This window comes from Cibotium barometz, chromosome 61, assembly GCF_041138505.1.
Source record: "Cibotium barometz isolate CiBa-2024 chromosome 61, ASM4113850v1, whole genome shotgun sequence".
Classification (NCBI taxonomy): Eukaryota; Viridiplantae; Streptophyta; class Polypodiopsida; order Cyatheales; family Cibotiaceae; genus Cibotium; species Cibotium barometz.
In genome coordinates this window covers 30998017-31018263 of record NC_141106.1, presented here as the reverse complement: position 1 = coordinate 31018263, position 20247 = coordinate 30998017, and the positions used below count along the sequence as shown (strand labels likewise).

At 43.8% G+C, this 20247-nt stretch overlaps 1 protein-coding gene and 2 pseudogenes across 2 annotated transcripts; 1 reads left to right on the top strand and 2 right to left on the bottom strand.

Annotated features, from left to right (window-relative positions):
- Window positions 1–1126: 1126 nt before the first annotated feature.
- Window positions 1127–1785, bottom strand: LOC147604750 (uncharacterized; annotated as a pseudogene).
- Window positions 1786–1921: 136 nt separating this feature from the next.
- On the bottom strand, window positions 1922–10694 carry LOC147604749 (uncharacterized; annotated as a pseudogene).
- Window positions 10695–14922: 4228 nt separating this feature from the next.
- LOC147604748 (abscisic acid receptor PYL12-like) lies at window positions 14923–17519 on the top strand. 2 transcript variants are annotated; one of them, XM_086794704.1, is made up of 3 exons: window positions 14923–15307; window positions 15530–15846; window positions 17170–17519. In XM_086794704.1, the coding sequence occupies exons 1-3, from the start codon at window positions 15241–15243 to the stop codon at window positions 17170–17172; spliced, it is 387 nt and encodes a 128-aa protein (XP_086650830.1). In that variant the 5' UTR covers window positions 14923–15240; the 3' UTR covers window positions 17173–17519. The 2 variants fall into 2 exon arrangements, with proteins under 2 accessions (XP_086650830.1, XP_086650829.1); XM_086794703.1 differs by lacking the exon at window positions 17170–17519 and having other exon boundaries at window positions 14933–15307; window positions 15530–16822.
- Window positions 17520–20247: the final 2728 nt, after the last annotated feature.

The following is a 20247-nucleotide window of genomic DNA, read 5'->3' as shown; positions in this document are numbered from 1 at the left end:
AAAAGAAAACTCCACCATGAGAGCCAAGATCAAGGTATCTTAATGGTATCAAAATGTGGGTGAAAAAGCAGCTACTTGTAGCTCAATGCTACTACGAAGGTGCAAATCCACTTTGGGTACCTTGACGATCAAAGCCTGTTCCTCAATGCGAAACTTAAAGGCCACAGAAGAATAAAAGTACTCCACAACGTCATCCACAAAAGACTAAGCGAGTTTCTCAAAGAACTCCAACAACTCAACAACTACATGCTCAAGGGTACTACCAAGGTAATACTAAAGCTTGGTTTCCCAAGCATATCAAGAAGAGCCCCAAGACTGCTCAAAGAAAGAAGCCTCAAAGGCATCAACCATTAACTTCCAATGTTCATCTCAAAGATGGGTGCCTGTGAATGTGCTTCAACAACAAGGGTATTATGATGGCAATCCCATCATATGGTTGCCAACATCCAATAACATAAAGAAACCTTCACCACCAACTCTGACTCCGAAAGCTTCACCTAAAGTTTGACAAGAATGGAGGCCCAAGCAACACCAAACAAGCTACCCAACCCCTCTCGTGCAGAAAACACATACACACGAGCTTGCATGTTTGGTCCCCACCAATGGTAACCAAGATGAAGCTGTACCTACCTCCTCAACAACAATTGCGCCACAAATTTAAGAATAGGATAGCACATGTGAAATATCTGAGAAAGGTAGAGATGATACCTCTCACCAAGATGAAGCTGTACCTACCTCCTCAACAACAATTGCGCCACAAATTTAAGAATAGGATAGCACATGTGAAATATCTGAGAAAGGTACAGATGATACCTCTCACCAAAGGTGGGAGTGGATGAAGTGTGTGATGCTTGTGCATCTATCATATCTGCAAACACAATAGCATCAGTAGGTTCATGAAGACAGGTCAATCTTGTTTCTAATTGTGTGTGGATAACTCTCTCTTAATGTGCTCTTGCTCTTTTTACTTTTTTTTAAAAAAAATTTCTTTTCTTTTCTTTTTTGTGTATGAAGCTATATATATACATTCCCTCGAATTTGGAAGTTACATGGTCAGGGGAGAAGGTTAGGGAGGAAGCAATAGAATGTCGAACGTGAGTACATGCTCCCCCCTTCCTTGGGTAGATCATTTTTTTTGCAATGATGTTGTAGCCCCTTGGAACCAATTTGTCCAACAGTGGGTTATAGGTGGTGATGTGGGCAGATAGCTTTTTATGACCCTTGTGGCCACATCAAGTTGCACAGATGGTAGTGTGCGCTCCCATGAACGAACGGAGGATATGGCTTCCGATGATACATTTACAAGGGGAGACGTAGACTCATTGGTTTCTTGGTGGGTATTGACAAGGGTAGGTGTAGAGCGTGCAGAAACTTCTATATCAATGTGTGAATGGCATGAGGAGCTAGAAGCTTCCTGTGAGTCCCCCCTTCCTGAGCTAGGTGGTATCGATTGATATCATTTGGGAATCCAAACTAGCTCTGGAAGAAGTGGTGTGGAGTACTCCGTTACCTTTCCCTTACCATGATCTTGAATTATCGTTGGGGTGACAACATTTGGCTTACAAGATTTTACAAGCGATGCAGAGGAATTCAGCTTATGTTTAGGGACCCAAATTTGGTCATTCCCCTTCGTAGTACCCTTGGGCTGCTAATAATATTTTAGGAATCCAACGTGATGTTACCTTGCCTTTTCTAGGGCGGGTAGCTGCTTTCCTACTACAAGGCTTCTTGTCTGAACGAGATTGAGCAGTAGAGGTAGCCGTTAACGAAGCTTTTGGGACCCATTGGTATGTACTCTTCGGTAAAGTAAGCGAAGCCTTGGGGGCCACACTACCTGTCTCCACTCTTGGCGTTGAAGCATTAGAGGGGTGGCAAACAATCAAAGATGGTGTAGCCACTTGACTTTGTGATTTTTCCTTATCTAGCGTTTTGTCCAGAGTTGATGGCTTAGGTGCGAGACCCTGAGAGCTGGTTCTTGCGTTGTAACTCGCCTGGTTGCCCAATCAATATTGCACTTGGTGGCTAACATCCATTTGCGCCCTAAGTTTACAGTTCCCTCCATGGTACCAGCAGGCATAACCAAAAAGCTTTGAACCACAGTCCACTTGTCATAGGCAACAGGAGTGTGCAGAATTCCCGAGACAATGGTTTTCTTCTTATTTGATACCCTTAACTTGGATGGTACTGTTGGATAAGGGTGGTTTTCCAAGTTGACACCACACTCCATATGACAGCAAATTGTGTTGAGCTCCCGTATCCAATAATGCATTATATAGCACCTTCCCATAAGGACTCTATAGCTCAATTGGGTATCGTAGAGGCGGTCAGATTCTAGTGATTCCTCCTCTGCCTCCTCAAAAAATGCTTGCGTAATCCCCAAGTTGGGTGCCTAACACGCTGCTGACGTTCTTTAGCTTCAACTCTCGCTTGTATCTTCTTAAGCTCAGCCTGTTCTTTAGCTACCTTCTTTTGATGGATTGCATGTAATTCCTCTTGGCTTAGGGGGTCATAGTATCTTTTGAATTTACTCCTATTGAGGAATCCAATGGTTTCAACTCCGTCGAGAGTCTCCACTCGGATGGTACCTTGCGGGGTAATTTCACATACTCTGTATGGTCCCTTACCAGCATATTTTAGCTTCTTCTTTTCGTTACGCACTCCATACATCAGAACTTTATCCCCAACTTTGATGTCCTTGTTTTTCAGGTGGCAATCAAACCATTTCTTCCTTCTATCCTTCTCTACAAGGACATTGTACATCGCCAATTGTCTTTCTTCGTCTAACCGCTCAAGGATATACAAACGCTCTACTAAGGGATTACCATCCCAGCCCTCTTGAGTAGCAACACGAAGACTAGGAATGACAAATTCCCACGGCATGACAAATTCCCACGGCATGACTGCTTCTTGGCCATATACCATCTTAGCCATCTTGAATGGTGTGCAATTAATAGCCACTTTGTACGCAGTACGATAGGCCCATAAAGTTGACGTAAGCTTTAGATCCCAATCCGTGCGATGAGCCTCAACTGTCTTTGTCTTCAGAATAGAGATTAAGGTCTTGTTGGTACTCTCGGCTTGGCCATTTGCTTGCGGATAATAATAAGGAGTAGATTTATAATGGGATATCATGAAATTTGTTGTGAGCTCCTTAATCACTTCATTTATAAAGTGTGTACCATTATCGCTCACAAGTTCAAAAGGACAACCGAAGCGTGTGATTATATTTTCAAAGAGGAACTAGGCCGTTGTCCTTGCATCTGCCTTTCATGTTGCTTTCGCTTCAACCCATTTGGTCACATAGTCAGTGGCCCCACAATAATATAGCGAGATTGTGTGTTACAGGCCGCTGGGCTAATTGGACCTACAAAGTCTAAACCCCACTTTTCAAATGGTTAGTTTACTTTAATTGGATGTAGGGGCATCTGATCTTTTCGTTGGGGTTTCTTGTAGCATTGGCATTTATCACAACCCTTCACAAAAAGTGATGCATCTTGGAACATAGTGGGCCACCAATACCCTGATTGCAATATCTTTCACGCAGTTAAGTCTCCTGAAAAGTGACCACCGGCTACGCCCATGTGCCCTTGCAAAATATATAGATACTCATTCTCTCGAGCACAACGCCTAAGAACGTCATCCTTTCCTCTTTTATAAAGAGTCACGGCCATTAGGCAATAGGGTTCGTATTCCTTGATCAGCTTTCGAGCTAGATCTTTACGAAGCTCTTTGGGTGGAAAACCATTAACCAAGAAGTTAACAATCTTCTCACTCTATTCAGGCATTGTCTCCACCATGAACAAGGAAGTGTCAGGTAAGTCATCATCAACTCCCGTAGGAGCTTCACCATTAGGTATGCGAGACAAATGATCAGCCATGACATGTTTTTTGCCAGGTCTCACAACAACAGTGAAATCAAACTCAAGAAGAATCAACAATCATCGTGTGATTCTTCTTGTGGAGCATGGTTTGTTCACCAGATACAACAATGCTTGATGATCCACATAGAAAACAAACTTGGTGGCAAGAAGGTAATAACGAAATTTCTTTACTGCATATATCATTGCCAACCCTTTTCACTCCATAATGGTGTAGTTAATTTCAGCATCGTTCAACTGGCGATCAACTGGCAAAGCTAATGGGGTAGTCTAGTTTATGTTCTCCAGGTTGAGTTAGTACACACCCAGTAGCACACCCAATAGCAAAGTTTGATGCATCAATATGCACATGGAAGATTAAATCCCAGTTAGGCATTCGCAAGATTGGAGCACTTGTCTGCCAGGGCCTTCTTTAATAACTCATATGCATGGTCACAATCTTCGGTCCAAATAAACTCGATGAGAAGCTTGTACAATGGTCGAGCTATCTTGGCGAAGAATAAAATAAACCTTCGATAATAACCAACATGGCCCATAAAGCGCTGAACTCCCTTATAGTTGGTGGGTGGGGGCAATTCCAGAATGACCTTGATTTTACTTTCGTCGGTGGAAATCCCATTTTTGGACACTAAATGCCCTATAATAACTTCGTGTTTAACCCAGAATTGGCATTTGAAAGGATTTAATGAGATGCGATATAATCTACACCTTTCAAATACTTTTCGTAAACACATCAAAGTGCTCGTCCCAAGAGGAATGAACACAAAGATCATCTAAGAAGGCTTCACAAAAGTCCCTTAGATATTCCTTAAAGGCTGTGTTTATCAATCGTTGGAATGTTGCAGGTGCATTGGTTAAGCCAAAGGCCATGATGTGAAAGGCAAACACTCCAAACTCCGTTATAAAAGCTGTTTTAGCTTGGTCCTCTACTGCAATTGTGATCTGATTTTATAACCAGAGTACCCGTCTAAAAAGCTATAAGCCTCCTTGCCTGCAACTCTTTCAAGCACATGTTCCGAATACGGCAAGGGATAATGATCTCTTCTGGTGGCTGCATTAACCTTTTTGAGATCAACGCACACTCTGAGTTTCCCATTCTTCTTTAGTACAATGACTATCAGAGAAACCCATTCTGAGTGCTCAATAGTATATATGAATCCTCATTTTATAAGCTTTTCAATTTCCTCTTGTACAATCTTTGCATACTTATTAGGATTCATTGGGTAGGGACGTTGCTAGACTGGTTTAGCAGTGCTAATCATTGGAATTGTGTGTTGCACCACATTGGATGGAACACCCTTCATACCATGGTATGTCCAAGCAAATATGTCCTTAAATTCTTTAAGAAGCATCTTAAGTGTAGCTTCTTCCGTCTTGGTGAGGTCTTGAGCAATAAAAACTGGTTTAGACTCCTCACGTGGATCTGCTAGTTCTCCTTAACTACCGTCTGGCCATCGTAGACACCGCTACTCCCATTGGTAGGCGTTCGTTGGGCTTTTATGTAGACGACTTTACGTTCCCCCATGGTAAAAGATTTGAAATGCTCGAGTGCGGGGCGTAAGTCTACCGGTTCTTGTTGTGCTATGCTTTTTTCTTTAATTTCCGCTTCCTTTTGTTGCTAAGCTAACTCTTGGTTTTGACGCCTTCTCGCAGTACGACTTAGTTTCGACTTCTCTTTGATTTCTAATTGGGCGATGTCATGAGGTTGCGAACTACACCACATGACACTTTGGAGGTATTCTCCCCAATTATCCACTAACTTCCGATGAGCGTCATATGCTCCTACATAACTAAGCCAGTGGATCTCTCTTTGTTTATTCTAGCTCGTACATTAGCTCAATAGCGTTGTCGCTTATGTCTCATCTTCTTCTTACCTAGTTTCTGATTTTTGTTTATATCAGATTCAAACTCACTTGATCGATCTTCACTTGTGCCCCCCTGACTCTCGGATGAACCGCAAGAGGTTACTGTCCTAGGCCTTGAGCACGTGGCTTCCACACTTGGGTGAATATTCAATTCATACCCCCTATCAGGCTCAGAGTTAGTTTCTTCTTGAGATTCAGACTCGGAGTCGCATTGGTCAAAGTCTTCGCTACTTTCAGTGTCAAGGGAGTTTGCCACTTTCTTGCCATCAGAAGTCAAGTGCATAACACCTATCATGTTTACTGGCACTAATGGTGGCATATCTTGCCCCTCAGGTGTTACCCAACTTGTGCCTCTATTTTCCCATGTGTCTATGGTTGCCGCTAGGTGTACCCAATCTACGTTATCTGACTTAGTCATGCCCGGTATAGGACATCCATATAAGGAGAATCTTTCCCATCATCGGTTTCTTTTTTATATGTATAGCAATACTTTAATGGGGCTGAGTGAATAGTGGTATTTGATCGATTATCAATGATAACCTTGCTCCCTAAAGGATGCGCGCGACCATTCTCAAGATCAACTCGAATGACAGAGTCTTGGAATTGTAAGTACACATGGTTTTTCGACCAGTCATGTACCATTTGTGCTTCCCTCATGAAAGGACGTCCTAAGATCATTTGATATGACATAGGATGCTTAGAGAAATCCATTACAATGAAGGTATGCCTTACCTTGTATCCCAGAACCTTGATCTTAAGGTCCCAGGTTTAGCTATAGTTCCATTTGCCATCTTAACCCACTATGTTTGTGACTTCTAGGTGAGGTCTTCCCATAGATTCCCAGCAGTTTTTAGTCACAATGCTCACTCCAGCACCACCATCAAGGATTCCCTTTAGAGTTAATCCCTTGGTAGTAATGGGGAGGGTTGCATTAGATTCGTCACCTTCAAAGTAATGTCCCAACTTATTAATAGGTATTTCAACGGTCTTCATCTAGGTTGGGTTGTAGATCCAAATGTTCCTCCACATCTTGAAGCGTGTCGAGTCTATCCATATTTGTAAATTGTGGTAACCCCGCCTTCAGTTCTCCATTGAGAAATGCCCGAAGAGATAAGAATAGTTCAGGATCTCCGTATAACTTGGATATGATCGTGGTTTTGATTTCAGAGGACATGAAATCCATTAGTTTGGACACATTCAACGGTACTTTTCGAGATATCAGCCCTTGACTAGGGACTGGTGAAGATGGAATCACTTCCTCTTTGATGGGGTCAGGCATTCCCTCTCACTAAACATTCTTTCGAGCAAGAAGGGTGTCTGTCCACTTCCTGATGTCCTATCCTCACTTTCTTCCCAAATGATACTAGGTATAGCTAATGGTTTATGGCTCCTGTGAGGCTAAACATGTGTAGGAAACACTATGTCTGGGATCTTGATTTTTCTAGGTTTTGGCTCCAGTTCTCTTAAGTGTTTCCTCCACCAAACCCCTTAAGTGTTGCACGCATTCAATCTCCTCTACTAGGTTTGGTTTATGGCTCCTGTGAGGCTAAACATGTGTAGGAAACACTGTGTCTGGGATCTTGATTTTTCTAGGTTTTGGCTCCAGTTCTCTTAAGTGTTTCCTCCACCAAACCCCTTAAGTGTTGCACGCGTTCAATCTCCTCTACTAGGTTTGGGTAAGTCCCAATCTTTTTCTTGAGGGTTTTTGGCCCACGTGGCTTGTCTTTGAGAGTCTCAGTCAGTCTCTGGGTAGCCAAGAGGGCATTAGCTGACTTGGTTGTGGGGCAGGAGGAGTTTCCTTTTGTTCCCCCCGATTTATGTCTTTGCTTAATTCTCCTTTGTTGCGCTCCCGAGTGGGTTCCTCCCTTAAAGTAGTGGCTTTGGTCCCCATGGTTTCTATTGAATCAGAATCATCTTCAGGATCATTCATATACACAGGGTCGTCTCCTATCCTTATATTAGTCTTTGAACTAGGTTTGGAGCGTGTGGCATTAAGCGATCTCTTCCGTCGTGTTTTCTTTTTCTTTGCTCGAGCAATTGATGCAGTATCCCTCTCTTCAAGAATGTAGTTTTGATTTTGAAGCATTGATCGTGTGACTACATTTGTGGGTACAACAGGTGTGGTTCCTAGTGCCTCATTAGTGACCTCAACCAAATTCAATGGCGTAATCTTGGGTGCACTGGATTATGTGGACATTGAGCAATCAAATGATCTATGCCACAAAAATTACATGTAAGTACCGGCATTCCCGGCGTGCTCCCTTGATTTGGTTGCATTTGAGTAGCGATCTTCTGTAGCCTATTAGGGCACTCCGCTACACGATGCGGTCCACCACAATTGTACAATTGAAGAGGTGGTCTCCTGGCAAAGGTATTAAGGTTTTGCCCTCTTGTGGCGAGAGCAGCCGCTTGATATACATGCTTGACTTGCCCGAAATGATCCTCCATGTAATACTGGTGGGGAGTCATTTCAAACGTATGAATCCCATATGGAACAATGGGGTCTATATCCTCTTCATAATCCCCACACGCACTATGTGACTCACAACCCATCTGGTTTATAGGGGTAACCCTCGGAGATGCATAGGTTGTGGTCCTAGCACTGGCGGTGGTAACAGTACAGACTGGACTAAATTTGGGTTTCTTGGAACTATGTGTTGTGACGGTTGCTCGAAAACTGGTGCAGGCATTAGTGCGGGTACTTAAGGTGTGTTTGACCAGGCTAGTGGTGCCTGATTTGCTAACATACACTTAAGTACTAGGCAATCCTTAGATTGATGGCCATACTTACCACATGTATTGCAAGTCCCATTGAATTTAACTCTGAATGTGGGACATTCACTCGTGCTATGTGGTCCTAAGCAAACCGAACACCATTGTTGCTCATATGGCTATTTTGAGAAGCTCGATTACCCCTAAAGTATTCTTGGAGAGCCTTAGTAAGGTTAGTTATAGACATTTCGGATATCTTGGGCTCCTTGGCAATAGGTTTAACAGTCATTGGCTCGTGCCTAGATACTTGCGAACTAACAGACTTTGTCTCCGAAGACACCTTTTTACCTGCAACAATCATCAAGTTGTCTTCTAACTGGATTGCATTGGCGGTGACTGCTTCCCACGTCGTAAGACCTCTAATGACTAGGCCATTGTATATGTCCTCGTGGCATAATCCTCTAATGAATCTATCAAGAAGGTTGTTGTTATTGAAGCGCTCTCGGGAGTATAGCAAGAATTTAGATGCTTTAGTCAACTAATACTGACTCTCCTTCCTCGCGTTCAGCTTTTTGGAGTTGAGATGCTACACCCAAAGCACACCCTCACGTATGTATTCTTTCAAGAACAATCTCTTGAGAGTGGGATAGTGAGTACGCTCTTCAACCCTTAAAGTTAGATACCAATCTCTGGCTTTTCCACTCAAGGTTAAGCCTAAGGCTTTACACTTATATAGCTCATTGTGCTCAAGGAATCACACACGTGTTCAAAAATTTCAATGTGCTTCCTAACATCTTCGTTACCTCTGAAGTTCTGAGTGAGCTTGGCAACTTGTACCGCCTTGCTTCTAGGCTCTCTCTCAAATATGCCACGCATGTTTTCCGCAATAGATCGTCCGATCGTTTGAGCAAACGCTGCTAGATCACCTAAGTGAGCAGGCATAGCTGGTGGAGGCAGTTCTGGGATGGCCTGGTTAACAGGAGTTGGCATTGGTCTTGGTATGTATGCAGCTGATGCAGGATATGATATGTGACTAGGCATAGCTCCTCTTGGATAAGGGTTCTGATAAGGCATTCGTGGAGCATACACCATTGGCATAACATGAGGCGTAGGAGCTACACGAGCATGAGTAGCGATAGGTACATATGGTCGATATGCACTGGTACGCACTGTTGTAGGTACTGTACCACTAGGTAGCGGTGTTGTAGGTACTGTACCACTAGGTAGCGGTGTTGTACTAACTACAGTGGTAACGGGTGCATTTTCTGTCATGCTCATTATCGGAGTAGGCATTGTGGATTCCCTAATGGAAAGTTGAGCCAAAGTTGGAAAGCTAAAGTTAGTGCTCGTGGGCTCAACCTGCATTGAGACTCCAGGCGAAACAACATACGAAGGATCTACGAGACTCACCGAGGGAGTCTCCAATTGCGAGAGGGTTGGTTGTTTAGCCTTGCCCGTATCCAAAAATCTCATAGGGCCAGTTGAAACTAGGTTCACTCCCCTATTCTGCCTCTCGAATTGGATAATTCGATAGATAACTTCACATATCATTTGTTGTTGTTCATCTAGATTGGTGGCACTAGATGTAGATCGTATGACTTCTAACCAACCTACATGGTATGTGTAACCCGTGTATAGGTCAGTCAGAGTCTCTGTGTGTAGGTCATATTCCTAATTTTCATTGAGAAATATCCCATCCAAACTTGGCGTGCCAAAAGGTTCTCTCAAAGTGGACGCAATGTCACTTCTTGTGGTTTGACCTCTAGGGGCCTCTACTTTAGGAAGAGCGTCAGAAGGTGGTAGCTCAGTAGGGCCTTCATTAAATGAAGTGGGTAGAATATCCACATGGACACTCTTTGGGAGGGCAGGGTCTACATGAGATGTGAATGGCGAATCTACTTCCCCACCTTCTTTGTTTACTTCACTTGTTCGCAGGTTCAGAGCGCGTAGCTCTACTAAAAGTCTCGATTAGACGACTAAACATGCTAGATCCGGGTTGTGGGGCCCAAACTGGCACGTTTTGGCTTGCTTCCTCAGAGTTCTGGGTAGGATGCCCTTCCATGACTTCAGAGTCAGAGGACGAGTCACTAGCCACCACTATTCGTGGATCTTGGGTTGCACTTCCTTGCGTTCCAACTGAAGGCCAAGATGCTAACGTGGAGGGATGGTGTGAGCTTGCGTAAACTGAAACGCTTTCTCGTTGCTCAGACTCTAGCACCCGACCAGAGCGTAGATGCATGTGACGTGGGTATCCTACGGGCGTTGGTAACTACCCTTAAACCCCACACAAGTGGTTTCTCAAGTTTTTCGCACCCGTTTTTACTTGTTTTTGTCTTGTTTTCAACCCGTTTTTACTCCCTTACTTATGGTCGAAATTGGACTAAGGCGTGTGATAGCTCAAGGAGACGAGCGTATCGTTCAAGGGGTCCTAGCGTGCTTTACAGCGCAGTGTTCACCTATCCGGAGCTCTCAGACACTCTATTTGTGCTTGTGGGGGGAAAGGTGAAGGCTTTGTCCCACATGCCCACTCCACTCCTTGGGGGTAGACTATATAGAGAGCTTCACTCCCCTTAAGCTTTCACTTAAGAGAAAGCTATGGAGGCTCACTCTCCTATGTATATATATATCAAAAGACCGAAACCGGGGTCGTCGGGGTCAATTAGGGGTTTTTTATTTTTTATTTTTTTTTTCAATAAAAATTTTCTTTCCATGCGGGTTGGGTTGATTTATTTTTTTATTTTTTATTTTTTTTTTATTTTTTTTAACTTAAAAAATATATTTAGAAAAAAATCTTAAGGATAATGTTTTAGCTCTTGTGCACCTAGGGCTGGCCGCTTGCTGCCGCGGCCCTTCTGCTGCCAACACAGCAGCACAGCGCACAGCAGCTCTTCTACCCTCTGTCTACACGCGCGCACGCACACACTAACAGCTAACACAGAACTGAAATGTGTAGAAAATGAAGAAAACAGAAATGAAAAATGACTGAAGAACAACAGCATACACATAAACACGCCTCTCTTTGCCTTTCCTGCACGATAAAATAGACTTCAAACAGCAGCCCGAGCTGCATTTGGAGCTTGGTGCAGGGCGATTCCCCGGTAGCGGTGCCAAAAATGTACGCTTTTACTGCACGTGTCGGAGATAGGGACTTGCCAAGCACCGTGTGCGAGCCATGAATGGCTGCAAGCACACAACCAGGAAACCAACAAGCTCAAAACAGGGAGTAATGGTGTGTCATTCATCGCTCAGACCGTCGTCGTGAAGGATTCTCGCGCCGCGATGAAGAAGGAGCCGTCGCTGCCGCTCTGCCGCCGTCGTGCCGCCACGCAATGCTCTATCGCTACACACTCTCTCCCTCTCTCTCTCTCACACGCACACACACGCTGGAGATGGAGATGGAGAAGATGAAGCAAGAGCACTCCTTGTATTCAACACTTAGAGAAGGAGAGGTTTTAGGTTACATTTGACTTTTATATGTGACCTGGCCGTTCACACATGGGCGTCCAACCATGGCCGGCCGATCCTAACCCTTATCCTTATGAAATTCGAGGTGCGCCTCTCATTGGCGATCACCCAATCCCCTTACCCTTTACATGTGGTGCTACCGACAAGCCTGGCCCATGACTCAGAATACATAAAATAATTATATGACGTAAAAAGTAATACGTCTCAATGTTCGCCATAGGTTAACATACCCCCACCCCACAAAAAACTAGCACCACCTTGCTATGAAACAAATAACTCTATTATAGAATCATTTTTTGTAGGATGACATTGTGCGGTTATAATGTGTACATAAAATCACATTTTTACAGTGATATAAAATGTTTAACTTTGTAATGATGTTGTGGAACACGAGTGCAATGCTTTTGAAATGGATCACATGGATAATGACATGATGGGGTAGGTGCAAATCCAAAAATTTCAACATTGGTATCAACAAGAGGCCATGATATGGTTATGAAAGGTAATTTTTCCCTTGAGGAAGAAAAGTACCAAAAGAAGAAAGGCATGATATGGCTTGATGAGGGTAAGATTTGAGAAGATATGCCAATTAGGAAAGTTGTATCAAAAGTAGAGGTAAGAGAAAGTATGGAAAAGTGCTAAGAAGGTGGGGTAGTGACATGTGAATATGTGTGAGTTTCGTAATCTATGAGCAAAGCAATAGAGATCTAATGTTTCACGAGGAAAGTCTTGACATTGGCTCATATTTTAACTTTAGCTATGTTGCAAAGGAAACTTAAAGTCTATACTTATATGTAAAAAATGAAAACGCATGTCAGCAAAGGGATATACCTAAACTTTAAAAAATCAAATTCTAAAGTTAGTGTAAATCTTGTGTGATATATGACAAATAGAGAAACACAATTTCACAAAAAGTATTGGGTTAAGCACACATTAATGTTATGATAAATAATGTGTGTTTCCTCTATTAAAAGTAGTTATAGCTTATAGGCCCCACCTATTTGTCATAAAATGCTCTCCATAGTTGTTTATACAAATAGTACTTAAAAAAGGTGGATAAAAAGAAGTTTAGGGAGTGTGATCTAAGAAGTTTGGGCAATGTGCTTTAGTCTAAGCTGAATGCATGGTTAGAAATTATCCTTTATTATGGGTAGGCATAGGTGTGTAAACAACCTCTCTCTCTCTCTCTCTCACACACACACACATGATGGGGTAGGTGCAAATCCAAAAATTTCAACATTGGTATCAACAAGAGGCCATGATATGGTTATGAAAGGTAATTTTTCCCTTGAGGAAGAAAAGTACCAAAAGAAGAAAGGCATGATATGGCTTGATGAGGGTAAGATTTGAGAAGATATGCCAATTAGGAAAGTTGTATCAAAAGTAGAGGTAAGAGAAAGTATGGAAAAGTGCTAAGAAGGTGGGGTAGTGACATGTGAATATGTGTGAGTTTCGTAATCTATGAGCAAAGCAATAGAGATCTAATGTTTCACGAGGAAAGTCTTGACATTGGCTCATATTTTAACTTTAGCTATGTTGCAAAGGAAACTTAAAGTCTATACTTATATGTAAAAAATGAAAACGCATGTCAGCAAAGGGATATACCTAAACTTTAAAAAATCAAATTCTAAAGTTAGTGTAAATCTTGTGTGATATATGACAAATAGAGAAACACAATTTCACAAAAAGTATTGGGTTAAGCACACATTAATGTTATGATAAATAATGTGTGTTTCCTCTATTAAAAGTAGTTATAGCTTATAGGCCCCACCTATTTGTCATAAAATGCTCTCCATAGTTGTTTATACAAATAGTACTTAAAAAAGGTGGATAAAAAGAAGTTTAGGGAGTGTGATCTAAGAAGTTTGGGCAATGTGCTTTAGTCTAAGCTGAATGCATGGTTAGAAATTATCCTTTATTATGGGTAGGCATAGGTGTGTAAACAACCTCTCTCTCTCTCTCTCACACACACACACTCTCTCTCTCTCTCTCTCTCTCTCACTCACTCACTCACTTTCACACACAGACACAAATTGATATATCCTATAAATGGATGAGAGATTACATCATGAATTGCTTTGGTGGGGGCATTCTAAAAAATACTTAATGATGCTATTCATAACAAGTATGACCACAAACCTACCTCTCTCTCTCTCTCTCTCTCTCTCTCTCTCACACACACACACACACACACACACACACACACACACACACACACACACACACATAGGCTACCTTACATAGGACTACTCAAGAGCCACAATCAACAAATTCAATTAGGCACTATATAAATAAGTCTTGTGATGGTGAGGGTTTGATTGATGTATATGAAACAAGTTAAGGACTCGAGAACCCTTTCCTTTGGGATATGCTTTTCTATTGGTAAAATTTGAAAATTTTTGCTTATGCACACTCCTCTAACATACATTGGTTTCCTAAAAAGTGATTAATGAAGGGGCTAGATGGTTGCCTACTATATGGATGTTTTAGGAGGAATATATATGGATTCTATATAGAAAATGGGAGGAGAGCCTTAGAGAAGAGGAGAGAAGAATGGGATAAAGGGCTTGAAAAGAGTGGAGGGTCATAAACCTATTGCTAGATTGTAAGGGACAAAAACACACTATCATTTGCCAACAAGTATTGATAAATCATGCCTTTTAATAAAAGAACTTATCAGCACAGTTATATTCCCAAAAAAAAGCATGCCTTTTATGTTTGCGGGAAGGTGGAGTATATTCATTGGCTCACAACACAGTACCCGATCGCGCAGCTCGATGGCATCGAACCCGGGTCCTCGTAATGGGACCCAACCGTTCTACCAGCTTGCCTACGACCACAGTCAAAAAATTCATCCGTTTAACACCCTAAAAGAGGCATGAGGCATGATGTGAGCATGAGCATATGTTGTGTGTGAACACGTGACAGGACAAGGAAAAAAGGTTATGAATTTTTGGGCGGAGGGGACGGGGGTATTTGGTGAAGGCAGGGTGTGAAGGTCGACCAAACGCAGGGTGTGAACGTTGACATGGCCAGACATCGTTCATTCATGAAAGAGGGTTTCACTCTTGGATCAGGGTTTTGTGTAAAGATACGAGCAGCTCAGCAAGGCCTTAGGGTCATACCTGCCGCATTCGCCAACGCGGTAAGCGATTGGGCATTATATCTGCACAATTTTGCATGCGGGTCTGCTAGCTAGTTCTCTGTCCGTTTTGGCGTTTGGGCCACTCTGTTGATCTACTTGCTGCTGTATATTGGGCACCACCTTCTTCTTGTTTCAATCAAGTTGGGCACCCTCAAAAGCTTTTGGGGCTCGCTCCATGCCCTGTCTCTGCCAGTCTGCTCAAGTGGGCGTTCTCCATACTCAGTTGGCTCTCGCTTGCTCAGGTGGGCACTCTCCATCCCTTGATTCTACCTTATTGGGCACACTCAATTACTTGATCTGCCCAAGTGGGCACTCGTGGGCACTCTCCAGCCCCTGACTATACCTCATTGGGCACTTTCGATTGCTTGTTTCCGCAAATTTCCTGCAGTGGGCGCCCTTCTTTTCATCGTTCTATCTCATTACTGTTTTGAGTCATCTCAATTCACTGCACAGAAAAATGGCAGTGCATCAGGTTTGGAGGTTTCCAAGGGGAGCAGAGCACCTAAAGGCTCCCCGGAATGAGAGGCTTGAAGAGGTGGTGACACCAGGTCTAGAGCAGCTGAACAGAGAGGAGCTTGCCCATCTGCAAGATCTGATCTCGAGTTACCACACACACACCATAGCCCAGGAGCAGAGCTGCTCCGTGGTGGTGCAGAGGGTAAGGGCTCCTGTGGAAGTGGTCTGGTCTGTAGTGCGCAGGTTTGACAACCCACAAGCTTACAAGCACTTCATCCGCAGCTGCTTCATGCAAGGAGATGGCCAAGTGGGCAGCACAAGAGAGGTAAGCGTAGTTTCTGGTCTCCCTGCTGCTAGTAGTACTGAAAGGCTTGTAATTCTTGATGAAGAAAGGCATGTGCTAAGCTTTAAGATTGTTGGAGGGCAGCACCGCCTGCAGAACTATGAGTCCATTACTACCCTCCATGGGTACGTGCTTGATGGGTGCCCTTCCACCATTGTGGTAGAGTCCTATGTTGTTGATGTGCCAGAAGGGAACACTAGAGATGAAACTAGGATTTTTGCAGACACCATCGTGAAGTCCAACTTGCAGTCCCTTGCCCGGATCTCAGAGCACCTTGTCCATGACCCTGATGGTAAGACCACATGATTTCATTGCTTTGCTTGGTTTTTTGGCGCAAACAGTGTCATTGTTGGCAGGAAGCCTTAGTATCAAGGCACAAGCTCTTGTTTTAAGCAGCACATTTAAGCTCAGTATGTTTTACCTCCTCCTTTTGTTGTTTGAGATCTGGTACTCTCAGAAGGTAATGCAGCATTGAAACTCACTCATCAACCAAATTTCGTTTTGATGGCGGCTGTGAGGGTGGCCACGGAACTTCTCCATCCTGTTGTGCAATCTCACTGTCTCGGTCTGCTATCCAGTGAGATCCTCTTTGTCTCACAGTGTGTACTGGCCTTAGTACTCGAAGGCTAGGCTGCTGCCGGGTGTGACATGATGAATGAAGAGCCAGGATCTTGCCCGTTGGCTTGACATACCCAAAGAAGCCTCTCCAAGGAAAAGGTAGTTGAAGGTTAGGCTGTGTGCATTAGTATCATCTATGATATATGTAACCAGTGAGATATCCTTTGTTGCAGTGTGTACTAGGCTTAGTACTTGAAGGCTATGCTGTGTGCATTAGTATCATCTATGATATATGTAACCTATGTGAATATAGTTTACGGTTTATGCTACTTATGTAGATGCTATTTTCTCAAGCATGTCAGTGACACTAAGGCTGAGCAATACGAATTTTGTTCATTGAGGTTCTGGTTCAGTATCTAAATTGATGCTAGAATGGAGAAAGATATTTGGGGTTCTTAGACTGGGCCCCATCCTTGCTGCTTGCGTCAGGGATGGGCAAGCAATCATCCCCATCCTGCTCGCTCTGCACGGGCTGGGAAGGTTGTGTGTCCAGCCTTAGTGTGCTATTAGCAGTAGCGTTTGACAAATATTTGAAGAATGTTTCTATGCCATCTCCATTTAGTGTGGCAAATTTTCACGTCATTTGTGGTGCATTTTCCTTCTCATTTCTTGTTTTTTGATGGACACTGTGAGCTTTTGGTTTAAAGTGATTGTAAAATTGACCTTCTTTGTACACTGACTCTGCAGTAGATGACACCAGAATCAGAAGGGGAGTTGGCTGACAAGAGTCATAGGATCTTTATTGATGCCACATTTCATGCACCTCTTTGGAATTTTTGGAGGTTTACATCCATTCTCTCGAATGAATGGCAACCTATTGGGTCCACACTTCAACAGTGGGTTGCAAACATCTGGAGGATGAATGCTGCCAGCTGATTATCATGTACAGCACCTAAGGGGTGGCATCTTTGTGAGCACACCAAGATACGTTATGCCACATTAGGATGCAAGATAGGCAAGGTATTTCAGCATTAGACAGCTTCTTGTAGATTATGTCTTGCTGTGAAGGCCAAATACATGTCCACTAGATAAGGCTATATAATCAGAGTAATAATGGCATGTGCTTTGGATCGGTCTCTTCACATTGTATAGGTGGGTGGGTGTGTGTGTTTAGGTGGGGGAGGGGGGGAAAAGGATGAGGATGTTCTTGGAGGATGACCTTACCTTGAGAAGCTCCACACGGAGTGCTTTCTTCCTCCTTTTTGGGACAGAAGATGCACAAGAGCGAGCTAGAAAAGGCCTCAATTTGAGTAAGTAGGTTAGGAGGCACATGTGAATACATGTTCTTTTAATCTTTCCCACATCCGAAGCTTCCTAGTGAGTATAAAGCCCTGCATGTGGAGAATCTTAGGGGGCCTTCACACATGATTGCACACATGGAGTAGGGAATGGCCATTTCCCAGTAAAGGGTGACCAGAGAGTTGTGGTTTGGGAAATTGGCCAACCCATGGCCCATTCCCTGCAGGAGGGTCGCAATCCCAAAAAGAGGTCTCACATTCCGAGAGCTGGATGGAGTAGGGAACGGGTGCCCGGAGGCCGTTTTCCCGGTAAAAGGCGACCGGTGGCAGCCAGGAGCCTTTTCCGGGAAAAACGGACGACTGGTGGATGTTCCCGGCCGTCACAGTCAAGGAGTGCGTGCAGCTTAGATTCCAAGAGGAGATGGAGACACGTTGGCGAATGAAAAAACGTCCAGTCGGAGTCCCTGCAATGGACAGCTCGGATTCCGAGGAGATGGAGACGAGCTGGCGAATGAAAGAACGCCCAGTCAGATTTTCTCCAGAATGAAGGGTACCTGCAGAGACGGTGGCCTGACTTGCTCCCAGTCACCCGACTGTGATGGAGGCGTGCAGGGAAAGGAGAAAGTGGCCTCTCAGATTCTGTGCAGAACCTTTGTGTGTGCTGTGCTGGGGGGACACCTATTCAGTCGGTCACCTGACCACAGAGGAGGAAAAGGAGTTGTGACCATGTACTTTGGTGTTGTTTTCCTGCATTCTTGTGAAAGGTGGGAAATCTCGTGGGTCTTTCACAAAGCCGCAAGCCGCCTGTGCCAAAATGAAGGTGTGCCCGCCCTGGTGATGTGAAGTTTTTGCCTTACCAGCACATCAAATACTGGGCTTTTGGCCCATCCACTTCAATAATGCAAAGGATTTGCAGTATTGAAGTGGATGTAGCTGCGATGGCCTTCTGGGATTCCCTTGAAAGTGACAATGTGGTGCCCATGCAAGTAGTTCACTTGTTCATAACAATGTAGCTGCTGACAATATGTTAAGCTCAACACCAGGCTATTATGATTCTCCAACTTCTTAAAAGGGATCTTCTTGAGTGTAAGCACATGGAGTTGAAAAAACATGCACGTGGGCAAAATGCCTGAATCTTGCACTTTATCACAGTACTTTTTGATGAAGCTCTTCATCCCGTCTTTCATGTCACTAGGTGAAAGTGTGACCCATCAAAGTATGAGTAGTTGTAGGTCCAAGTGAAAGTTTGGCCCACCAAGTCTGCTTCAAGGTGTTGAACTTTCTCCAGGTGCATTTATAATCATGCATTGTGTAGATTAATCTTGTGGGTGTGGGGTGCCTTGCGGTAAACTACCCAAATCTTTGAGTCTTGGAGGAACGGAATCTAGAATTTAGGTTGTAATCTTATGTTGCTTCTGTGATTACCTTTAAATGCAAGTCCTTTGGTACATTGTCAAAACCCCAAGGGATCACCTCGTAGAACGCTCCTAGTACAAGACTCGAAACCTGCAAAACAAACCAAGCAACGTGTAGGGGGTGCAAGCCTGACTCACCTCCCAACCTTGACAGTCGTGGTCAAGCCCACAAGTCTTGGCTGTCCCCACCGAGCCACGAGCTGAGCTAACTAGTTGGACGTGCCGACCAATTTTTACCTCATGACGTCCCATACCGCCACGAAGCTACCCTCGCAGGCCTTGAGACTGCTGTCGGCCTTGGCTGCATAAAGCAGGTGCACGTCTGCACTAGATCCAGGCTCTTGACCATAGAGCTCTCACAAAGACACGCGAGACTCTAAAAACTATTGATTAACCTTGGCCACCCTTTTATAGGCTCTTGGCCGGTCACCGGTGTCCACACTTGGGCACCCGCCCATCCATACTTGGGTGCCCGCTCGTTAGTCTATCCCTAGCCCAGCTCGCCAATCAACCTGCCTAGCTCCAAGCTTCCTCAAACCTCGAAGCTAGTCTTGTGTGCGTGTAGCACACGTCAGATACACACTGTGCAACACACGTCCTCTAAGAGCTCACTAAAAGCCTAGAGTAATCCCTCTGAAGGGTGGTCACTGTCTCCCATGTAGCGTCCTCCTCAACATGATCCTTTCACTTGATCTTGTATTCCGTGAAAAGTGTATTACGCAATCGTCTTTCACGAAATCCAAGGATCTTTTCCGGTTCGTATGGAACAAATGTCATGTCCTTGACATCTATGATTTCTTGAAGAGTAACTAATTGGTATGTTCCACCCAGTACTTCCTTAAGTCTACTGACATGAAATACAAGATGAACTTTCACATGAGACGGTAAATCCAGTTCATATGTGATTGAACCAATCCGTCGTGTAATACGAAATGGTCCACAATATCTAGGCAATAATTTTGGAGATCGACATGTCCGTAAAGTCTCGGAATCTTTCGGAACTCGCAAATACACCATCATTCCTTCAGAGAACTCTCTGGGTGAACGATGTCTATTAGAATAAAATCTGTCCCTTTCTTGAGTACTTCTAATAGATTCAATCGCAACTTGTA

Coding starts and splice junctions, on each gene's coding strand:
- LOC147604748 (XM_086794703.1), top strand. CDS start 15,241: ATGCCCTGTCTCTGCCAGTCTGCTCAAGTGGGCGTTCTCCATACTCAG. Junction 15,308..15,529: donor GTTGGCTCTCGCTTGCTCAG/GTGGGCACTCTC, acceptor GAAAAATGGCAG/TGCATCAGGTTTGGAGGTTT.